This window comes from Monopterus albus, unplaced genomic scaffold (assembly GCF_001952655.1).
Source record: "Monopterus albus unplaced genomic scaffold, M_albus_1.0 scaffold170.1, whole genome shotgun sequence".
Classification (NCBI taxonomy): domain Eukaryota; kingdom Metazoa; phylum Chordata; class Actinopteri; order Synbranchiformes; family Synbranchidae; genus Monopterus; species Monopterus albus.
In genome coordinates this window covers 525811-543152 of record NW_018128050.1, presented here as the reverse complement: position 1 = coordinate 543152, position 17342 = coordinate 525811, and the positions used below count along the sequence as shown (strand labels likewise).

The window sequence follows — 17342 nt, the reverse complement described above, 5'->3', positions numbered from 1 at the left end:
GTCTCATTCTTCTGGGCACTACCCAAAGCTCGTGGCCGCAGCTGGGTTGAACACAGATTCACCGGTAAACTGAAAGCTTTACTGTCGAATTCTTTTTAAGAGCAAAACCTCCAAATACTGTGGCTCCAGCTTCTCCAAGTTCCAGATTCCTCTCAATGTTTTTGGGTGACTGCTGGTCAGACGACACAGGGCATTCTGGGTAACTAGAACGGAACTTTTTCACCTTCAGATAAACAAATCATTTGATTACCTGGCAGCAAACTAATCAGATACTGAAAATAATCATTGGACTAGTTAGATTTTTTAACAGCCCTTCCAGCTGCCTGAAGCCCAACATCATCAGAAGTCTGGTACGTCTCCAGCCTTGTGCAGGACACGACATCAGACTGGGACAGTAAACTGGAGGTGTTTGAGGCGTCGCTCACCAGGTCTGAGCCGCCGATGCCGATGTTCACCACGTCGGTGATGCTTTTTCCACTGAAGCCTTTCCACTCCCCGCTGCGAACTTTCTGTGAACAGCACAACACAAACGCTCATGAGCTTTGCCTGATACCGTGGTGAGAAATGCTACAAAAAACGACACACAACATGCCTGACAGAAGGCCTTCATCTTGTCCAGAACCCTGTTGACCTCTGGCATCACGTCTTTACCATCGACGTAGATCGGCGTGTTGGAGCGATTACGCAGCGCAGTGTGGAGCACAGCACGGCCCTGTAAACACACACATACACAACGTTAACTGGAACCTTTTAACTGTTTCTGTCATTCTAACCAACCTTTGACTGTACAGGGTTGGCTGAGTGCACGTGCTCTTTTACAGCCACGTTTCCAGTTAAAGACAAGTATCAGAACATCAGCAGAGCAGGAACCGAAAGGCACCGACACTGCTTTTCAAGCAAAAATGGCATAAACTCACTGACCTAAGCTTCTTACCCATGATGATTTGCTGCTTTTCATTATCGTGTCTGACTTTGAACTGAATGTAGTAAAGGTTTGGACTGTTGGGCGGATCAATCGAGCCGCCTGAATACATCAGGCATAGACTGAATGATCAGAAGATGAACTGGTGAATGACCGGGGCCACTGTCAGCTGGAATACATTTACTTGTAACGGTGGACATTTTTATTAGCTCAGCTGATACTGAACATGCACAGTCACTGTCAGGGATCTGTAGCTGCTGCAAATCAGTGCTTTAACATCAACGTAACTGTAGAAGAAACTGCATCTCACTCAGAAACCAGCTGGCATGTAAACATCCATTAGGATCGACTCCGTAGTCGGTGACCTCTACACCAGGGGTGGGCAATTCCAGTCCTCGAGGGCCGCTGTCCTGCTTGTTTTCCAACTATCCCTGCCTGACCTGGTGCTGATTACCTGGCTCAGGTGTGTTCAGCCAGTCAGATGCTGGAAGATATCAATTCACTTTATCTTTCCTCACTGCACTTTCATCTAAGATGGTACCTTCCAAACTGTGTGCGCTGGCAGACTGAACAGACGTTCGATTCAGTGCAGTAAATCATCTGCAGAAATACAAAAACACTTCAAGCGCATCTCGTCGTCAGCTTCACAAGTTTAATGAACTCTCCATCTTGGGTCTACGTCTAGACGATGAACAGACCATCGTCTTGGTTCCATTACACAGTAAATACCACAAACGGCTCATCATCGTCCAGAGTTCCTTTTCTTCTGCAGCGCCGAGAGCAGTGGACACTTTGCAAAGCCTCGCTCTGCAAGTATGAACACACTAATGGTTGCAGGCCGAGTGCACAGCCGCAAACGTCCTGACACCTATCGACCCATTAAGGCAGTTCTAGGAGATCACCTGATAAATGTGAGCATGCTTTGCAAACATCTTCGTACCTCAGTGAAGTTGATCTTGTGTCCAGAGAACATCTTCTCTCTGGCCTCCTCCACGCCCCTCGACTTGGCCTGAGGACACAAGAAGAGCAAACGTTACACTCGGTCACATTTAGCATCATGACTGGTGGATTATTACAGCAAGAGTGTGTGAGCGTGACAAAACTCTGTTTCACCACAGATCCTTCCTCTGCAGGCCGAGGAGAAGTGGAGGTGTGAGGCAACATTCAGCTGCGCTTCCACAGATGTTAACACAATGCTGCAGCACAAAGCCAAACACGGTTCTCTTTCAAAATAAGGTGTTGTCATCTTCCTGTTGCTTTGGATCTTTAAGCAACAGTGTTGTACGCCCACAGGCCACTTTATTAGATACACTTGTACAATCGTATGCAGTTCGATGCAACACTTTGGCCTTAAACGTGTTTATGAAGCAAAATTTTTCAGGTTTTGGTGAAAGTGCCCCAAGTTTATTACTGAGGCCCTAGTTAAAGGTGGTGTTGCAATGGACAACATATTCAGAGGTGTCTATTTTTGTGCTCCCCAGGTACATAGATGAGAGGGTCAGAATATTAGGAACACCTCTGAATATAATGTAGTCCAGTAGTAATGAAGTCTCATACTAATTATTATCTGGGATCTAAAAGAGCTGATCAGCTGGTTTCGCTCCAAGTCTTAATGTTAACTCAAATCTCACTTGTGACTCCACCTTCACCGCCCTGCAGCTTAACATCTGTCAGGATGATGATTACTGGTTCACATGGAGGGCGTGGATTTAAGAAAAGCTCACACTGACCCGAGGGCCTTATGGTTGATTAGACGAGGCATATGCAGCTGCCGTATGGCCACGGAGATTCTGTGTGTGTTTAGTTTCAAAGTAAAATGCTGCTAGGAGTCGCAGTCTGGGGTGGGGTGGGGTGTTTTACCAGCGCCAGCAGCATGGCCATGACATCCTGGTTGATGAGATTCTTGGAGTAGTCCAGCAGGATTTCCCCATCGTCAGTCTCCAGAGTCGTGCTGTTAGAGACATGTAGCACATAAAGACCTAAATTGAAAAGCTGAAATAAATAGTCATTTAAAATGATCAGTCAAGTGACGTAACCTTAAAGTCATTTTGCATGCAAAATAGCTGAACTTGCAGCTTCTCAAACATGTCAGTTTGTTTTACTTCTCACTCAGCTGAAAGTTTTTGGGATAAAACAAGACAAAGGAACACATCTCAGTTTTTTATTTCATCTTATTTTTGGCAGCAGGGCTGCACAATCTCCTGACCTATTCAATAAGCTTTGGCTGAAAATACTACTGAAACAGTTTATTACCAAAAATTATTTGTTGTTGCAAGATAAAGCTGGTCACACTGATGGTCACATCTGTTGCCCAGTTTAAATGTTTACAAGAAATCAAGTGAAATGACACGCTGCGTGAGACGGAATTATTTGGCCAAATAAGGCCGTGTACAGACCACGCTTTTGCTCGATGTTACAGCATCATTAGTCGTATCTAACATCGTACTTTTATCCTAGAAGCACCCAGAGAAAATCCGCATCCGTGCAGCGCTGACGTGAGGCTGTGCCGCATCGCACGTAGCCACCTACCCTGCCTCCAACATTGCAGCTTCGTTGGTCCACTGTGCTCACGGTACTTTACCGTGTAAACTCGGAGGACTGTGGTCATGATCAAAGTGTTCAACCAGCGAATGGACCCGTTTCAGATTAAGCCCATGCTGTAGTTTTGATAGAAGACCTAACAGCTTGGGTGTAACAGGCAGCATCCATTATCGGACACGTCCCTGACCTTCACAGATGTGCCAGGAGGCCGGGGTTAGCATCACAGCAACAACCCACACTAATGTGCATGTGAAGAGGAGACTGCTCACGCTGTTCTTCTGCAATAATATGAACACGTCTCAACAAACGTTAACATTTTAGGGAAGCTTCAGCAGACTTTATCCCGCTTCGCGTTAGCTCCAGGCGCCTTCGTTGACTGCTGTTTGTCACAGGGTACCAAAGTCGGGATTTAATGTCACCTAATTTGTAAGCTTTAACTAGCGCAGTCATGTTATGAATCGTGCTTTATCACGTAAAATATAAGAGGACCCAAATAAAGATGTTCACATCGCTTTGTTGATCATTTCATAAGTTTAGGAAGATACGTCGTTACACGGAAATGTCACCCGAGCAAAGAGAAGACGTGACTGTCCGACAATGGATGCTTGGAAATTAGCACGCCAGCTAATATTAGCTAGGTTACTGTGGCACGAGGCCTGACGCATGTTTAAACAGATCAACAACGTGCAGGTGAAAGGTTTCACCCCACAGGTGACAGCGGGTCTGAACGTCACAACTGGGAACGTTCCCACTCAGGAGATTTATGTGGGACAGTGCTGATATGAAGCGATGACCTTCAGACAGGTAGCGGAGGCCAGACGCTGGGAGGAAGGAGCCAAACGCCGAAAATACATTCAACGGTTTGATTTGCGTCATGTTGCGTACATTACATTTGTGGTTTACACCCGTGGCTGAGTCCTACGGGCGGCCACACACGGTGTTACGTCGCTGGCCAAAGCGCAACAGCGTCAGCCTCAGGCTCCCTCATCGCCCCATCATTTATTCCAGGTATTAATCGGACCCATTTGTTTCCTAACCTGAACTTGCTGAATCTGTCCGTATCTCCGTCAAACATCTCCCTCATGTTGAGGCTCCCGGCTTTAGCCTTGTACCACTGCTCCAGTCTCTGGTAGTTGGGGTCGTTGGTCAGAGCCATGGCGGTGGTGATACTGGCAGCAGCGCCCGGTTTTACTCCTGCTAGTGTGAGTGCGGTGCTGCAGAGGAGCGGATGAAGAGATGGAGCCGCTACACGGACGGAGGGGGGTAGAGCAGCCGGCACCAATACCAGCCGCGGCCTCGCTCCGCCCCACGGCCCACACTCCGCCCAGTGGAGTCACTGGGACGGATGGGAGGGTGTACGAGGGAAATGAAGTGTCAGAAAACAGTGAAGAAGTCAGACGTAGCCCACCGTCATCTGGTCTGACAGCCTGTTTTAGTGAGCAGCAGCTAGACTCACTTTCTCATCAGACCAGAAGAACTATTCGTGTTTGTTATAATAATAATCATCTTTATTTGACCAAGTATGTACAGAACCGAGGCAGCCATCTGCGCACCATCGCAAGTTGGGGGGGGGTTCACTGTCCTGCAGGCATCGAGATTCGAACCTCTGACCCTCCGGTTGGGAGACAGCTGCTCTGCCCAGTGATCCACAGTCCACATTTGATTCAGCATTCCAACAGCTTACTCCCATGCTGGACTCTGGTTTCACTTCCGTCTACGCCCATTTCTCTTTAACTCTACTTCACTGGTGTGAACCCACTGAGCTACTTCCTCTTCTCTGCCCTGCTGTTAGCACAAACACACGTTTATATGTCTGTCCAGGACACACCAAGGCTTTTTCTAATTTTCTGGACCTTTTTAACTCTGCACTGAACTACAGGACTGACGGTAAGAGAGTTTTTATTACTGTACCTGTGTGAAGGAACAAATCATTAACCAAAGTCAGAGTCAGAGGAAACCGCCATGTAAAGCTGCACTATGACAGATGTTAGCATGTTTGGTGTGAATGTGTCCTGAATGTTTTAAGCGGTGGCAGGGGGCTGCCATTTAGCTTTATCTAGACACCCCATATACAGTACGAGTGGCACTGTGTGTATCAACGTCTATAGTCCCTGTAAAACCATGTTTCCTCATGCAGATCGGCTGCCTGGGCGTGATCAGATGGCAGGACTGGGGATGGCTTTGGCTCCAGGTAAATTAAAGTCCACACTCAGCTCTGATCTCCTCAGGCTGTGACATAAGGTTTTATACCGGGGCCCTGTTGCCCAGATCAGACACCAACCAGGAGCCGGCGCTCATTCTGAGATAACGCCTCTGTTTTTCTGTACGCCAGTTAGTTTGTGAACATTTGATGAAACAGTCAGAAATAGCACCATGTGAGCTGAAGATTCTCAAATTATACAAGAATTATGATCAGATTTGTGCAAATCTGCCAAAAAAAACTGATGCACTGTGAGTCTGGGGCTTTGGGGGACCTTGAAGCAAGGACAAGATAACTGACGTCTGTGGGCACTGAGCCAGGAGGTGTGTGGGTGTAAAGTGACTGAATAGCTCGTCGCGGAGCTCAGTTAAAACAACAGTCTGGAGGCCGTCTGTATATGAGGCGCCCCCACGCAGGGGCCCGTTTTCACATAGTCTGTCTGGGGCCCCAAGGCAGTGGCCCACTTTGCCTGGCTGATGATTCTGCTTTATACAAAACACAATGCCAGATGCCAATGTTAGTTTAGATGACAATGTTTTAGCCTCATTTTAAAGATAAAGATGTTGTTCAAAGATCCTACTGCATCTTCAGCAGCTCTGATGTGTTGCAACAATTTTTGAAATCACTGCAAGAAAAACACACATGATAAAATCATCACTCAGACCAGATAGGACGAGGTCTTTAGGCCCCCAGACTCTGAACTTCATCAGCTGACTGCAGGGGCGACAGTGGTGTGGTGGGTAGAGCAGTTGTGTCCCAACTGGAAAGTTGAAGGGTTGAATCTTGGTGCCTACATGTCGAACTGTACTTGGGCAAGACACTGAACCCTGAAGTTGCCCGTGATGGTGATGCGTATGCACGCCCTCGGCTCTAAAACAAAATTTCGTTGTACATTTTACAATGAATGAAATAAATCTTCTTCTTCTAACCACCCACCAAGATGTTCTCAGGACAAACACTGAAAACTCCTTAACATTTTTATTATTAAAAAGTGCCTTGAGCAGACTCTTGATATTGTTTTCTGCGTGTGTCTAGATGAACTCCCCAATTGTTCCAGTTTAACCACTAAAGAACTGCAGCAGAACCTGAGGGCAGTGAAGCAGAGAGAGTGTCCCATCAGGCTGCTGTTTGAAATCCCATCGAGCCGTATCATTGAAGAGGGTCTGTCCAAATATGTGGTGAGACACAAACACACACATTTCACACATCACACACTGGCGAATGGAGTACTCAGGCCCTTTACTTCAGTAAAAGTATCAATACCACAGTGAAGAAATACTCTGTTACAAGTAAAGGTCCTGCATTTACATCCTGCTGGGTAGCTGGTGGATTTCCCACCAGGATCAATAGAGTCTGATGGTTCTACTGGGTTTGGTTTGATTCATCTGATTCTGGACCTGAAGTTATCAGGTACATGTAGTGCAAAAGTACATGGTTTGTCACTGACACAGAGTGAAGTCACAGGATGAAGTAGCAGGATGTAGAAATACTCAGGTAAAGTACAGATAGAGTACTTGAATAAACGTACTTGTCAAAAATCCACCAGCTACCCAGCAGGATGTAAAGTACTTCACAATATAAGTATATAAGGTAGTTACCATCAGCTCCACCTTTACCAGCTGCAGCATTAAAGTGGTGGACACAGTAATTAGTCACTATGATCCAGTATCAGAGACATTACTGGGACATGGACCGTTCTGCTGGACGAGTACTGGTACTGATGGTACTTCAAGTTTATTTGCTCCTGTACTTTTATTTAAGTACAATAAAGAGTGCATGACTGTTACTTGTATCAGGGTATTTGTGGTGTTTCTACCGTTACTGCAGTAAAAGGTCTAGAGTACTTCTGCCGCTACACACTGTGCACAGGGTCTGAGACCAGAAGATCCACCAGTGAAAGCTGGTGATAGTTTTCGACGGGTTGATGTGATTGAACACCTCACACATGTACACGGTGTGGTTCCTGAGTATAAAAAGATGCGTCACCTCGTTCTAACGCCGTTTCCTCCTGTTTGTTTCCAGGTGTATGACGTCGTGGTGATGCGTTCTGGCAGTTTCGACTCCCGCCGTGTCTCTGTCGAGCGCCGTTACAGTGACTTCTACCGCTTCCACCACAAACTTCTGGTGGAGTTCAGGGAGGAGCTGGAGGACGTGGTCCTGCCCCGCAAGCACCTCACCGGGAATTTCAGCCCTGAAATCATCTCCGAGCGGCGGGTAGCTCTGCAGGACTACCTGGCCAAACTGTACTCCGTCCGCTGTGTCAGACACTCTCCTCTGCTCCCCAAGTTTCTCACCGAGCAGGAGCAACGGCGAGCGCACAGCTTACTGCGAGCGGGGCAGTTTGAACTGGCTCTGCAGCAGCTGCAGGTCGTTTTAGAGATTGAGGAGAAGCTGCTACCATGGCAGAGCCCCACCCTGATCGTACCCACCCTGTGCGCCCTCGCAGTCTGTTACCGGGACCTGGAGGAACCAGAGCAGGCGTCTGCTGCAGCCCAGAGGGCGCTGCCTCCGGCCAGGCGCTACGGGCTGAAACAGTACAGAGCCTCGCTGCTAGACCTGCTGGTGGACCTGGGGTACCAGCTGGGTCGGCCTGTGGCTCAGCTACAGGAGGAGCTGACTGTACTGAGAGACGCTGAGAGGGGGGAGTCGTCCTCCCGTTCTCTCAAGGAGCTAGTGGTTCAGGAGTTTATCTGATACCGCTTTCCCACCAAAAGTACTGTGTACACATCTGGTTTTATACCTGGCTAAACCGGCCTTTAACTGGCTTCTGACGGCATTCCCACCGCCGGCCGACCCGGCTCGACTCCCCAGCAGATGGATTTGTTTTCCTCTGGAACGTCACATTTGACGTCATCGCGTTGGGGATGTCAAATACCTGCGGCGGTAAACAGAGATGTAAACAAACAGCATGGAAGCTAGGGGGTCGGTCAGTGCCAGTTCTTTGTATTTGCCAGTTTCAAACAGTTTCAAAGGCGGGATGTTTTCTCCCACGCAGTCTGAACGTTCACTTGTTTTTAGGGTCACGGGACGATGTTTTAAGACTTTTTAAGAAATCTTCAATGGCGAAATATAGGACTGGATAAATAGTGTTTTATTCGACTGAAAGTCACAAAGTGCAAAAAAGTGCAGGTGTATTTTGAAATGTTTTAACTAATCATCCTGTAATGACTGTCCCTTCATTTCTACTCCCCGAGTGTGAATTATCACATGCAGTAAAAGACTCGGGGGAAAACCAGGACTCCTAACCACCAGACCACGTGGCCCAACCAATTCCTTGGACCTGTCTGACTCACTGTAGTGAGGCTTAACCATTCACATGGGTAAAAGGCAAAGTTGTGAGTGGGTTCTGCTGGAGAGTCTAAAACACCTGCACATGGAGCTCATGACTGCAGCTTGGATGATGATCATCTATTAAAAGTTTATTAACAGACAACTTTTGACATTTCCATTTGGAAACACGTGTCACTGCAGCAGACAAACAAATGGTGTCAGTCTCTTGTTGTTTGTCAGAGCTGCTGTGGTTTACTTTTACCATTGTCAGTAAATAGACATCACCAGCTGCGTGTTTTACAGCTCTGTCAGTATTGTCTGAATAAAGTCCACAGTTCACAACGTGAACTCAGCTCGACAAAACCTTGTCTCTCCGTGTGTGTTAATGGTCACCAGCAGCTCCTCCAGAGCGGCTACTGAGTGGAGGGATGAGGAAGTCACACAGTTCCCGTGTGTGTTTGTTATGACCTCCTGAGATTTGAGCGGCGGCACAGAAACATCTGGGTCAGTTTCAACATTTTATTACATCAGGTTTGTTTGTTTACAAGAAAGAGAACATTCCAGGATAAAAAACAAAGGCACTTAACTTACATCAGCCTCCATAAAATAAGGTCTCTTCTGACTTTTTTTTTTTTTTACAAATATTTACACATCTGTCTTCATGACAGTAGTGACGGTTGACAGCAACACGGCTGCATGACAACAGAAGAATGACATCTATTGAGGCAATAAACGGAGTTTTACTGCTGAATGAGATTTAACTTTTTTCAATTGTGACAAAATACTTGCTGGTGTGATGATAAAAAGCACAATCAACCTTATTTGATGAATGACAGAGGTCAGGGAGGAACCTCGCCCACGATGGATAAACATGGTTTTTGAAATGAAACTCCTAGTTGAACAAGATGGGAATCAAATCAAATCATAGTTGTTGTATCGCACAGTCCATAGAAACTATCAGTAAGTAATTTCAAGAGATACAAGTTCACAAAACAGAGCATAAAAACGGAGCCACAAAGTGCGCCAGTGCCGTGTGAGGACACGGCGCTGGACAATAAAACCCACTTCTGTATCAGAGGCTAAATGGAATAACGATGTTTACACACAAGAACATGGAAATGAGACAGGTTTCACTGTTGATCACCTCCTTCTCACTGATTATTGGTTCAAACCTGGCCTGACACTGTGGGGCATGGCGGGCTGCCGCCATTTTAAAGGGATATTCTGTGCCTTAGTCAAAAGACACACTGACAGTTCAACATGAGAAAACTTTATAAGAATGGAATTTGTAGATTTTGTTTCAGGGGATGTAGCTGGAGGCGTCTGTGGAGTCCAGGCCTTGACGGGTCAGAGCTGTTCGGCAGCACCAGGGGGACATAGACAATGTTAGGCAGCTGGTTTCAGTGTTGTGGCTGACCGGGGTATGTTTTGCCTGTAATTTGGGATTTCCTGAATTTAAAGAGTGCTGTAATTTCCAACAGTGACCACAGCCACGGGCCAATGATGTTTATCTGATGACATGATCTGACATGTTCAGACCAGAGCAAAGACTTGAGAGAAACCTGTGGTTTCAGTTGGTCTGAATGGATCTGACCCGGCTGTGTGACACTGCTGCATATGAACCTTAAAATCACCAAAGAGCCTCTAAAAAGTCTGATCTCTTCACATGTGCATGATGGTCCAGGATGTGTGTGTACTTTCAGTGGGAGGAGCTGCGGTCGTTGGCGACGTCCTGCAGGCGGCGCAGCAGGGCAGAGTGGTTGTCAGGACAAACCCTCTTAGGTGATGTTTCCTCCTCCAGAGGCAAGCTGCGCTTCCTAGTGGGAGTCTCTCCGGTCCGGATCATACTGTTGATCTCCTGGAGCCGCTGAGAGGTCAGAGAACAGAGGTCAGAGCTGGTTGTCCAGTAGAAGTGTGACGGTGTGGGCTGATATGAGTTATGCACTACTGATCGAACAGCTTTTTAGGAATGACAGTGGTGTTGCTGTCAGTCCACATGTACATTATTCATGGTTCCTTTGTGCTCAGAGACTACCTACCCTGAAGTGGGAGAAAAAATAGTCTGTCAAACCAGCATTCTAAGAACTATTATCATTCTCGGGTCCTGCAGTGCGGACACACAAAAAAGGGGGAACTTTGTACTACAGTTCTAAGAACTATGAAAATGTTCCTGTGGTCCGAAAGCACTTATTGCCACATTTACAGCTGCATCTGGTTCTGTGTCCTCACAGTGCTCGTATTCATTTGTTTACTATATGTAACAGCTGTGAGGAACCTTTCAGGTATTTGGTTCATGAAAACCAACCATATCATGCAGAGATGTTAATAACGCCTTTATGGCTCTTCTCAGCTCATGTAGTATAATATAGACCGTTGTATCTGAAATGTTCTTGCTTTAGCCTCTAGACCAGTTGGGAAGCACCAGAGAGTCTTTGTCCTCCTGCACTCGCAGTCCTTTAAATGCAGTGTGACAAACTCAGAGCAGCTTCATTTGCCTTTCTCGCAACTATAAAGACCTGACTGGATTTTTAATTTAAAAAATATTACTTCACCTTTCCACTATGAATTACAGAGTGGCCATTTTATCCATTATCTATATCACTTATTCCTGAATAGGGTCGCAGGAGCCAATCCCAGCTGACAAAGGGCGAGAGGTGGGGTCCACCCTGGACAGGTCGCCAGTCTGTCACAGGGCTGACATGTGAACAGACAACCACACATGGGTGAAGTAGAGTCACCAATCAACCTAAGCTGCATGTCTTTGGACTGTGGGAGGAAGCCGGAGTACCCGGAGAGAACCCATGCAGGCACAGGGAGAACGTGCAGACTACACACAGAAAGGCCCCAGGTCGGCCGGGGTTCAAACCTGGAACCTTCTTGCTGAGGCCACAGCACTAACCACTGCACCACCCTGCCCTTTTATCTATTTACAGTTAAACCTTCAAAATGACAGTGTCTGAATACCGTCTGAAGCCACTGTGTTGTACAACATGTACGGTGTGAGTGGTGCACAGTGTGTGTGTGTGAGAGACTCTCACGTTGGGGGGGCTGCTGCAGATGTAGTAAAAAATCTTGTCTCGGGGGGTAGTTGGTGTGGGGGTGGAGCTTGATTTGTGAGGTGAGATGTAAATGGTGTGCTTGCTGGACAGAAGCATCCGCCGAGGTGACCCAGTCCTCAGGGTGGGGTATGGACACAGAGGGGGGGACTCCACCTACACACACATACAAACACAAGTGTTAATTATTCATTTAGTTTGTGCATGTCCCTCACAGAACCATGGCTTCAGTCTTCACACTGCAGGAGGTGTCAACCCCACATGATGCTGGCTGTATTAGTGCGTTGCTCGAGCTCACAGTCAAATACTCTGGAAGGCACTGACCATGTTGGCTGTTCAAACCGATTATCGGGGCATATGTTAGCCTCTCCCTCTTACGTGCACATAGCCTACTTCTTCACATGCCTTGTTCCTGTGACAGCTCACCAGACTTGGCGCTGACAGGATAGTTAGGCCTACAGTGGGACTGTGAACCTCACGTACCCCTGCAGAGGCTGAGCTTGGCGAGTATCTCAGAGCGAAGTGTCTCATCTGTTTGATGTAAACGTTGTTGTAGAAGTGAATCAGATCTCCTCGCTCCTCTTCATCACCACCCACACTGGAGGAGGAGGAGGAGGAGGCCTTGTTGGAGGTGTTGGTGGGTGTGGAGGGAGCACTGCCAGGCTGGGGGGCTGGCAGGGTGCTGCTGGAGCGAACAGACACTGGACTGATGTCTCCACCTGCTGAGAGGAGCACTCAGTTAATAACACACCAGGCAACAACAAATTAGTTGGAAGTATAACCCTCAAAACTGCATTAAAGCATCTGGGAGCAGAGAACTGGCAGGTGGTGTCTGTGTCCCCTGATGCACCTCAGTCCAGTGCCCCCCCTTCTGTTAGCACTGTACAGTTAATAGCAGTAGAGCAGCAGAGATGGTTCTCTGTTACTACACCATGACACAGACTCAGGTGGTTTGAGGTTAAACTAGAAACTGTGATTAGACGATTAAATAAAAATGCATTAAAGAACAAAAAGTTTAGGCTGTTGTTCCTTGATGTACTTCGGCTGCACTGTACACCTCTCTGGACAAAATAGCTGATTAAGTGTAACCTCAGACAGATGTGCTTTCTGACCTGGGTCCTGGCTGGTGTCAGTAGATGGCTTCCGTCTGTTGCTGCCAGAGTGACACCTCCTCCGCCCTGAGATCAACACACTCCTGTAGACCTGGACACACAAACACTGCTTTTCACAGGTGTCCTTTGCTACTTGCTTTAGGAGTAAAGACCACAAATGCTTTTTGCAGTTAATAGTGTCTTAGTGAAGGAGCTGCAGCTCCTCTGGAAAAGGCTCAGAATGCAGCAGCAGGCGCACATGGCTCCAGATGTTGGCCTCTCTACACTGGCTGCCAACATAACATCTTAGTTATTGCCCATGAGGCTCAACATGGTGAAGCCCCTGAGTGCCTCTGTGAATTGTTGTGTCCATATAGAAACCTCCATTGTCTCAGGCTGGCTCATCAGGCCCAACTGGCGAGGCTGAGCATTTTCTGTGTGTGGATATTTCCACTATTAGATCGCCCAACTCATCTGGCAGTTTGAAATAATAAGAGCCCCTTATGTTCCCTCCCTTCTCTGGGCATGTGTGGTTTTACCGTGTCTGTCTGAGGCTTTTTGTTTGTTTTGAAAGCTGCTATTGCTATATTTTTGATGTGCTTATTTGTGCTGTGTAAAATGTAACGCCCTGATGACGCTACTTTTATAATCCTTGCGTGTATTGGTCCTAATGCTTTGTTGCCTTTATGTAACTGTTTATTTTAAGACTAAGTGTTCTTTGTTGCGCCGCATGGAGTGGCAGCAAGTTACAGCAGCTGTGTCCTCATTGTGTTCTGTTTATATGAAGTCCTGTTCTTATGTGTCTGTTCTTATGGTGTTATGTTGGTTGTTCTCCATTGCTGCTGTAACACAGAAATTTCCCCACTGTGGGATCAATAAAGTACCTACCTACCTACCTACCTAAAATAGCCTTTACTGACTTACACAGCTGGACTGTAAATAAGTCCTGTAACATCACATGCACATCAGTGCAACAGCAGATCTGCAGCGACAGTTATATGAACACCAAGTGAACATGTCAGAACTACATACACTTTCTTCTTTTTTTACGCAAGCGTCAGTAGATGAAAAGCTCTCAGCCACTGTAACCCCTCACTAATGCTGTTATAGTTCAGCAGAAACCAGAGGATGTTTGCTCATGGCCAAAATAGCATTTTATCTAAAACAAACCCCTAAGAGTCTCACTGGAAGAAATGAGAAGCTCAGCAGGTACAGTGGGTTGCCTACTAATCACCCAGTTGGTGGTTTGATCCCTGGCTCCTCCTCTCCACATACTAAAATGTGAATTTAAAATGAATTCCTCCTGGCTGTCAGAGCGGCAGAGAGCTGTCAGAGCTGCCCTGCAGCTCTCGTGAGTGAGCTATATTCATGCAGCCTTTCCCACCAGAGTGACAGTCAGTGCTTACGTGGCTGCTGGCCTGAGGCTGAGTGCGGTAACATTTCATAATATTCTGGAATGACTTGTCCTCTTTGGTCACCTAACAAAACAAAGAACACACATTTACCTCAAACAAAAGACAAACACAGCATGTTGCAGTGCTCACAGCCCTGCAGAGACACACACACCTTTGCCATGACATAGACAGCACACATGAGGAGCTGGTCCAGGTGGCGGTCCATCATCAGCTCAGTACAGTGGACCAGAGAATATTCAAAACACGTCCAGATCTTCCTCCTCAGCTCTGACGAGATGTCCAGTTTGGCACAAAGGTCTCTGAGACGCACGCTGGCCAGGTGATACACCTGTCAGGGGAAAAGTCTGACATCAGACCTCAGCTTGCTAAGGTGTTAGCAGCCAGCTGCTAACTGAAGAGAAAACTAGTTCAGTCTGTTGCTATTGAGGGTGATTTGATTTGTACTGTCCAATATCACAAATCACAGACTTGAGGTGTGTCAGGACAGAATGTGACCGACTGCTGCTGCATTTCAGTTGATCTGCATGATGACCACTGATGCTGCCTGTTACGAGTCAGCCAGTGTAACTGTTAGTCTGACAAAGGTTAACAGACACAGTCGATGTTGCGTGAGCTCTGACTGAAGACAACCTGCCTTCATCTGTAATAAGCTTAGTTAAACCAGTTATTTGATGTAACCACTAACTGACTGACAACAATGTTAATGCGTTGCTGCAGTACAGTATTTCTGCGTGGTTCATTTCATCTTTGAGGATATTTAGACATGTCTGACATTTTGTGTAGCCAAGAACAGAAATTACATTATTTGGATGTTTTTTCATTTTAGTTCCTTTAGACCACACCTTTGTGCAAGTGCTATATTACTTCTGTGCTGTGTTGAACCCCACACATGCACATCAACGTCAACTACATCCGATGTTTCTTACATTCTGCCTGAATCGGTCCTGAACAGTCTTTACAGATTTCACAGTATCACAAGTTCTATTTTATTATTTTAAATCTGAAAGCAACTGAAAATATCAGCAGGTTTTGCTTTTGAGGGTGAGCAAAGTGCACAATTTGAACGTTTGACATAAAAACAGACTGAATTTTGGAGAAGAATAACATGACAACTGAAATTCTTCCTCATGAAAACGTGTGATAATAACAATGGTAGAACTCAGTAAGTCACAGTGGTGTGATCACCTTTGGTCATTATTCACGGTCTGCTTATTTGCTGACACCACAACTGGGGCCATGAATCAGAGATTGCTAACATTAGCTAGATCCCAACTTTCCTTTCTAAAAAGAGGTAGAACACGATGCTGAGTGTGTGTGAGTTGCTGATAGTATGTTAACATTAGCATCAGTGCTATGTTAGCCAGCAAGGCTAACTGGCTTTACTGAATGTTTAAAGAGACAGACTAAGAGATGTAAAAGATTTTTAAAGATGAGTTTACATCTGACACATGACGGACTAGAGAGAAACAGACCAGCGGGTGCCACAGTAGTGTGTGAGCTACTGCAAGACTGTGATGTGTGCCAGGTCTCTGAGCATCAGTCAGTCAAATATGAGCCAGACCCTGTGTCTGCTAATATTTATCCTCTTTTGAAATGTAGAAACGTGTACACAGAAGCTGCAGTATCATTTCAGCTGATGTCTCCTTACACAGAACACACACCCTGACCGTTCACTGTGAAGCCAGCAGCCTGACAAAGAGAGGTCCCGTACCTTCCTGAAGAACAGCGACAGAGAGCCTTTCCTCAGTGGACTGCTGACTGGTTTGCTGGCTGGTTTGCCGACTGGTTTGGCGGCGGCTGCCTGGACGGTGAGCGTGCCGGTCAGAGCCTGTGCGGACAGCGGCTGCAGTGTGGCTGCACCCTGTCCTGTGATTTTTTGGTGAAGGTGATTCCTCCGCTCTCATTGGCTATACCTGCAGAGGTCGGAGGTCAGTGTCACAGCATCATTTGTCATTTATATGCCACAGTTCAGCGTTTCAGTCCCTCACCCTGCACAGGTATGGTGACTGTCTGCCCGTTGTTCGCGGTCACTGTGGCGGTTGCCATGGTGACCACGGTCTGCCCAGCTGGGATGGCTGCGACTATGCTGGCTTGGCTGCTCTTGGTCACGTTGGCAGGTGTTGCACTGGGGCTACTGGTGGAACTGGTGGAGGTTACTCCGGGGTCACCATCCGCTGGGTCGACAAACAGACGGCGGGGAGCCGGGGCGCCTTTTTTAGCTGTAACGGTTGAACAGGGTGGTGGGGGAGGGGGACACACCTGCAGGTGGAGGAGGGGGTGTCAGATTATTTTATATTCATCTGATAAACTGTACACAGGTGAACAAACACACTGTTCACAAAGGGCTCGTCATGATCCTCAGAGTAAAACGAAGCTAGAAGCACAGGCCGAGTGCAGATAGGGCTGGGGATCATTCCAGTATGTTTTATATCGATACCAATAGCGTGATAACTTTTCAATACTCTATATTTTTTGAATTTTGATGGTATTGAAGTCATTCTATCAATGCCATAAAAGTACTGAAGTTCAATACCCAGTACTAAGTGCAGCGCAGCAGGACACAAACCATGTTCTTATGTCTAAAAGATGAAGCTTGTTATTTGCTCCTGTTTCTGTGGATACAAATAAAAAATGACAAATTAAGCAACCCAATAAAGTTACAGACCTCTTTAGCCTGAATATTTAATGGTCACTGTTTATGCTGTTGTAACCCAAGTGAAACTATTACAACAGTCTATGTAATGTGATGAAATATTTATCATATTAGGATCAACAGCCCCACGTATCTGAACTATAAATGTCTGGGGCAAACTGGCTCATTTCCTCTTCTGCAATCCACTCCTGCTG

General features: G+C 46.6%; 3 protein-coding genes across 4 annotated transcripts in view; 1 reads left to right on the top strand and 2 right to left on the bottom strand.

The window, feature by feature from the left end:
- gpia (glucose-6-phosphate isomerase a) overlaps nucleotides 1-4744 on the bottom strand; it is a 13181-nt gene extending 8437 nt beyond the window's left edge. The window contains exons 1-5 of the mRNA XM_020615841.1: nucleotides 4501-4744; nucleotides 2783-2873; nucleotides 1863-1931; nucleotides 593-712; nucleotides 426-509 (exon numbers count right to left, since the gene is read on the bottom strand). Coding sequence (XP_020471497.1) covers nucleotides 426-509; nucleotides 593-712; nucleotides 1863-1931; nucleotides 2783-2873; nucleotides 4501-4619 — 483 coding nt within the window. The 5' untranslated portion in view covers nucleotides 4620-4744. The remainder of the gene's footprint in view (nucleotides 1-425; nucleotides 510-592; nucleotides 713-1862; nucleotides 1932-2782; nucleotides 2874-4500) is intronic.
- On the top strand, nucleotides 3223-8522 carry snx20 (sorting nexin 20). 2 transcript variants are annotated; one of them, XM_020615844.1, is made up of 5 exons: nucleotides 3223-4471; nucleotides 5343-5350; nucleotides 5601-5654; nucleotides 6699-6841; nucleotides 7686-8522. In XM_020615844.1, the coding sequence occupies exons 1-5, from the start codon at nucleotides 4338-4340 to the stop codon at nucleotides 8355-8357; spliced, it is 1011 nt and encodes a 336-aa protein (XP_020471500.1). In that variant the 5' UTR covers nucleotides 3223-4337; the 3' UTR covers nucleotides 8358-8522. The 2 variants fall into 2 exon arrangements, with proteins under 2 accessions (XP_020471500.1, XP_020471498.1); XM_020615842.1 differs by lacking the exon at nucleotides 3223-4471 and having other exon boundaries at nucleotides 5015-5350.
- Nucleotides 8523-8617: 95 nt separating this feature from the next.
- The window catches only part of rbl2 (retinoblastoma-like 2 (p130)), a 20891-nt gene continuing 12166 nt past the window's right edge, over nucleotides 8618-17342 (bottom strand). The window contains 10 exon segments of the mRNA XM_020615845.1: nucleotides 8618-10800; nucleotides 11972-12145; nucleotides 12473-12711; nucleotides 13102-13192; nucleotides 14487-14558; nucleotides 14647-14823; nucleotides 16207-16376; nucleotides 16379-16408; nucleotides 16484-16709; nucleotides 16711-16754. Of these exon segments, the coding sequence (XP_020471501.1) occupies nucleotides 10633-10800; nucleotides 11972-12145; nucleotides 12473-12711; nucleotides 13102-13192; nucleotides 14487-14558; nucleotides 14647-14823; nucleotides 16207-16376; nucleotides 16379-16408; nucleotides 16484-16709; nucleotides 16711-16754 (1391 nt within the window). The 3' untranslated portion in view covers nucleotides 8618-10632.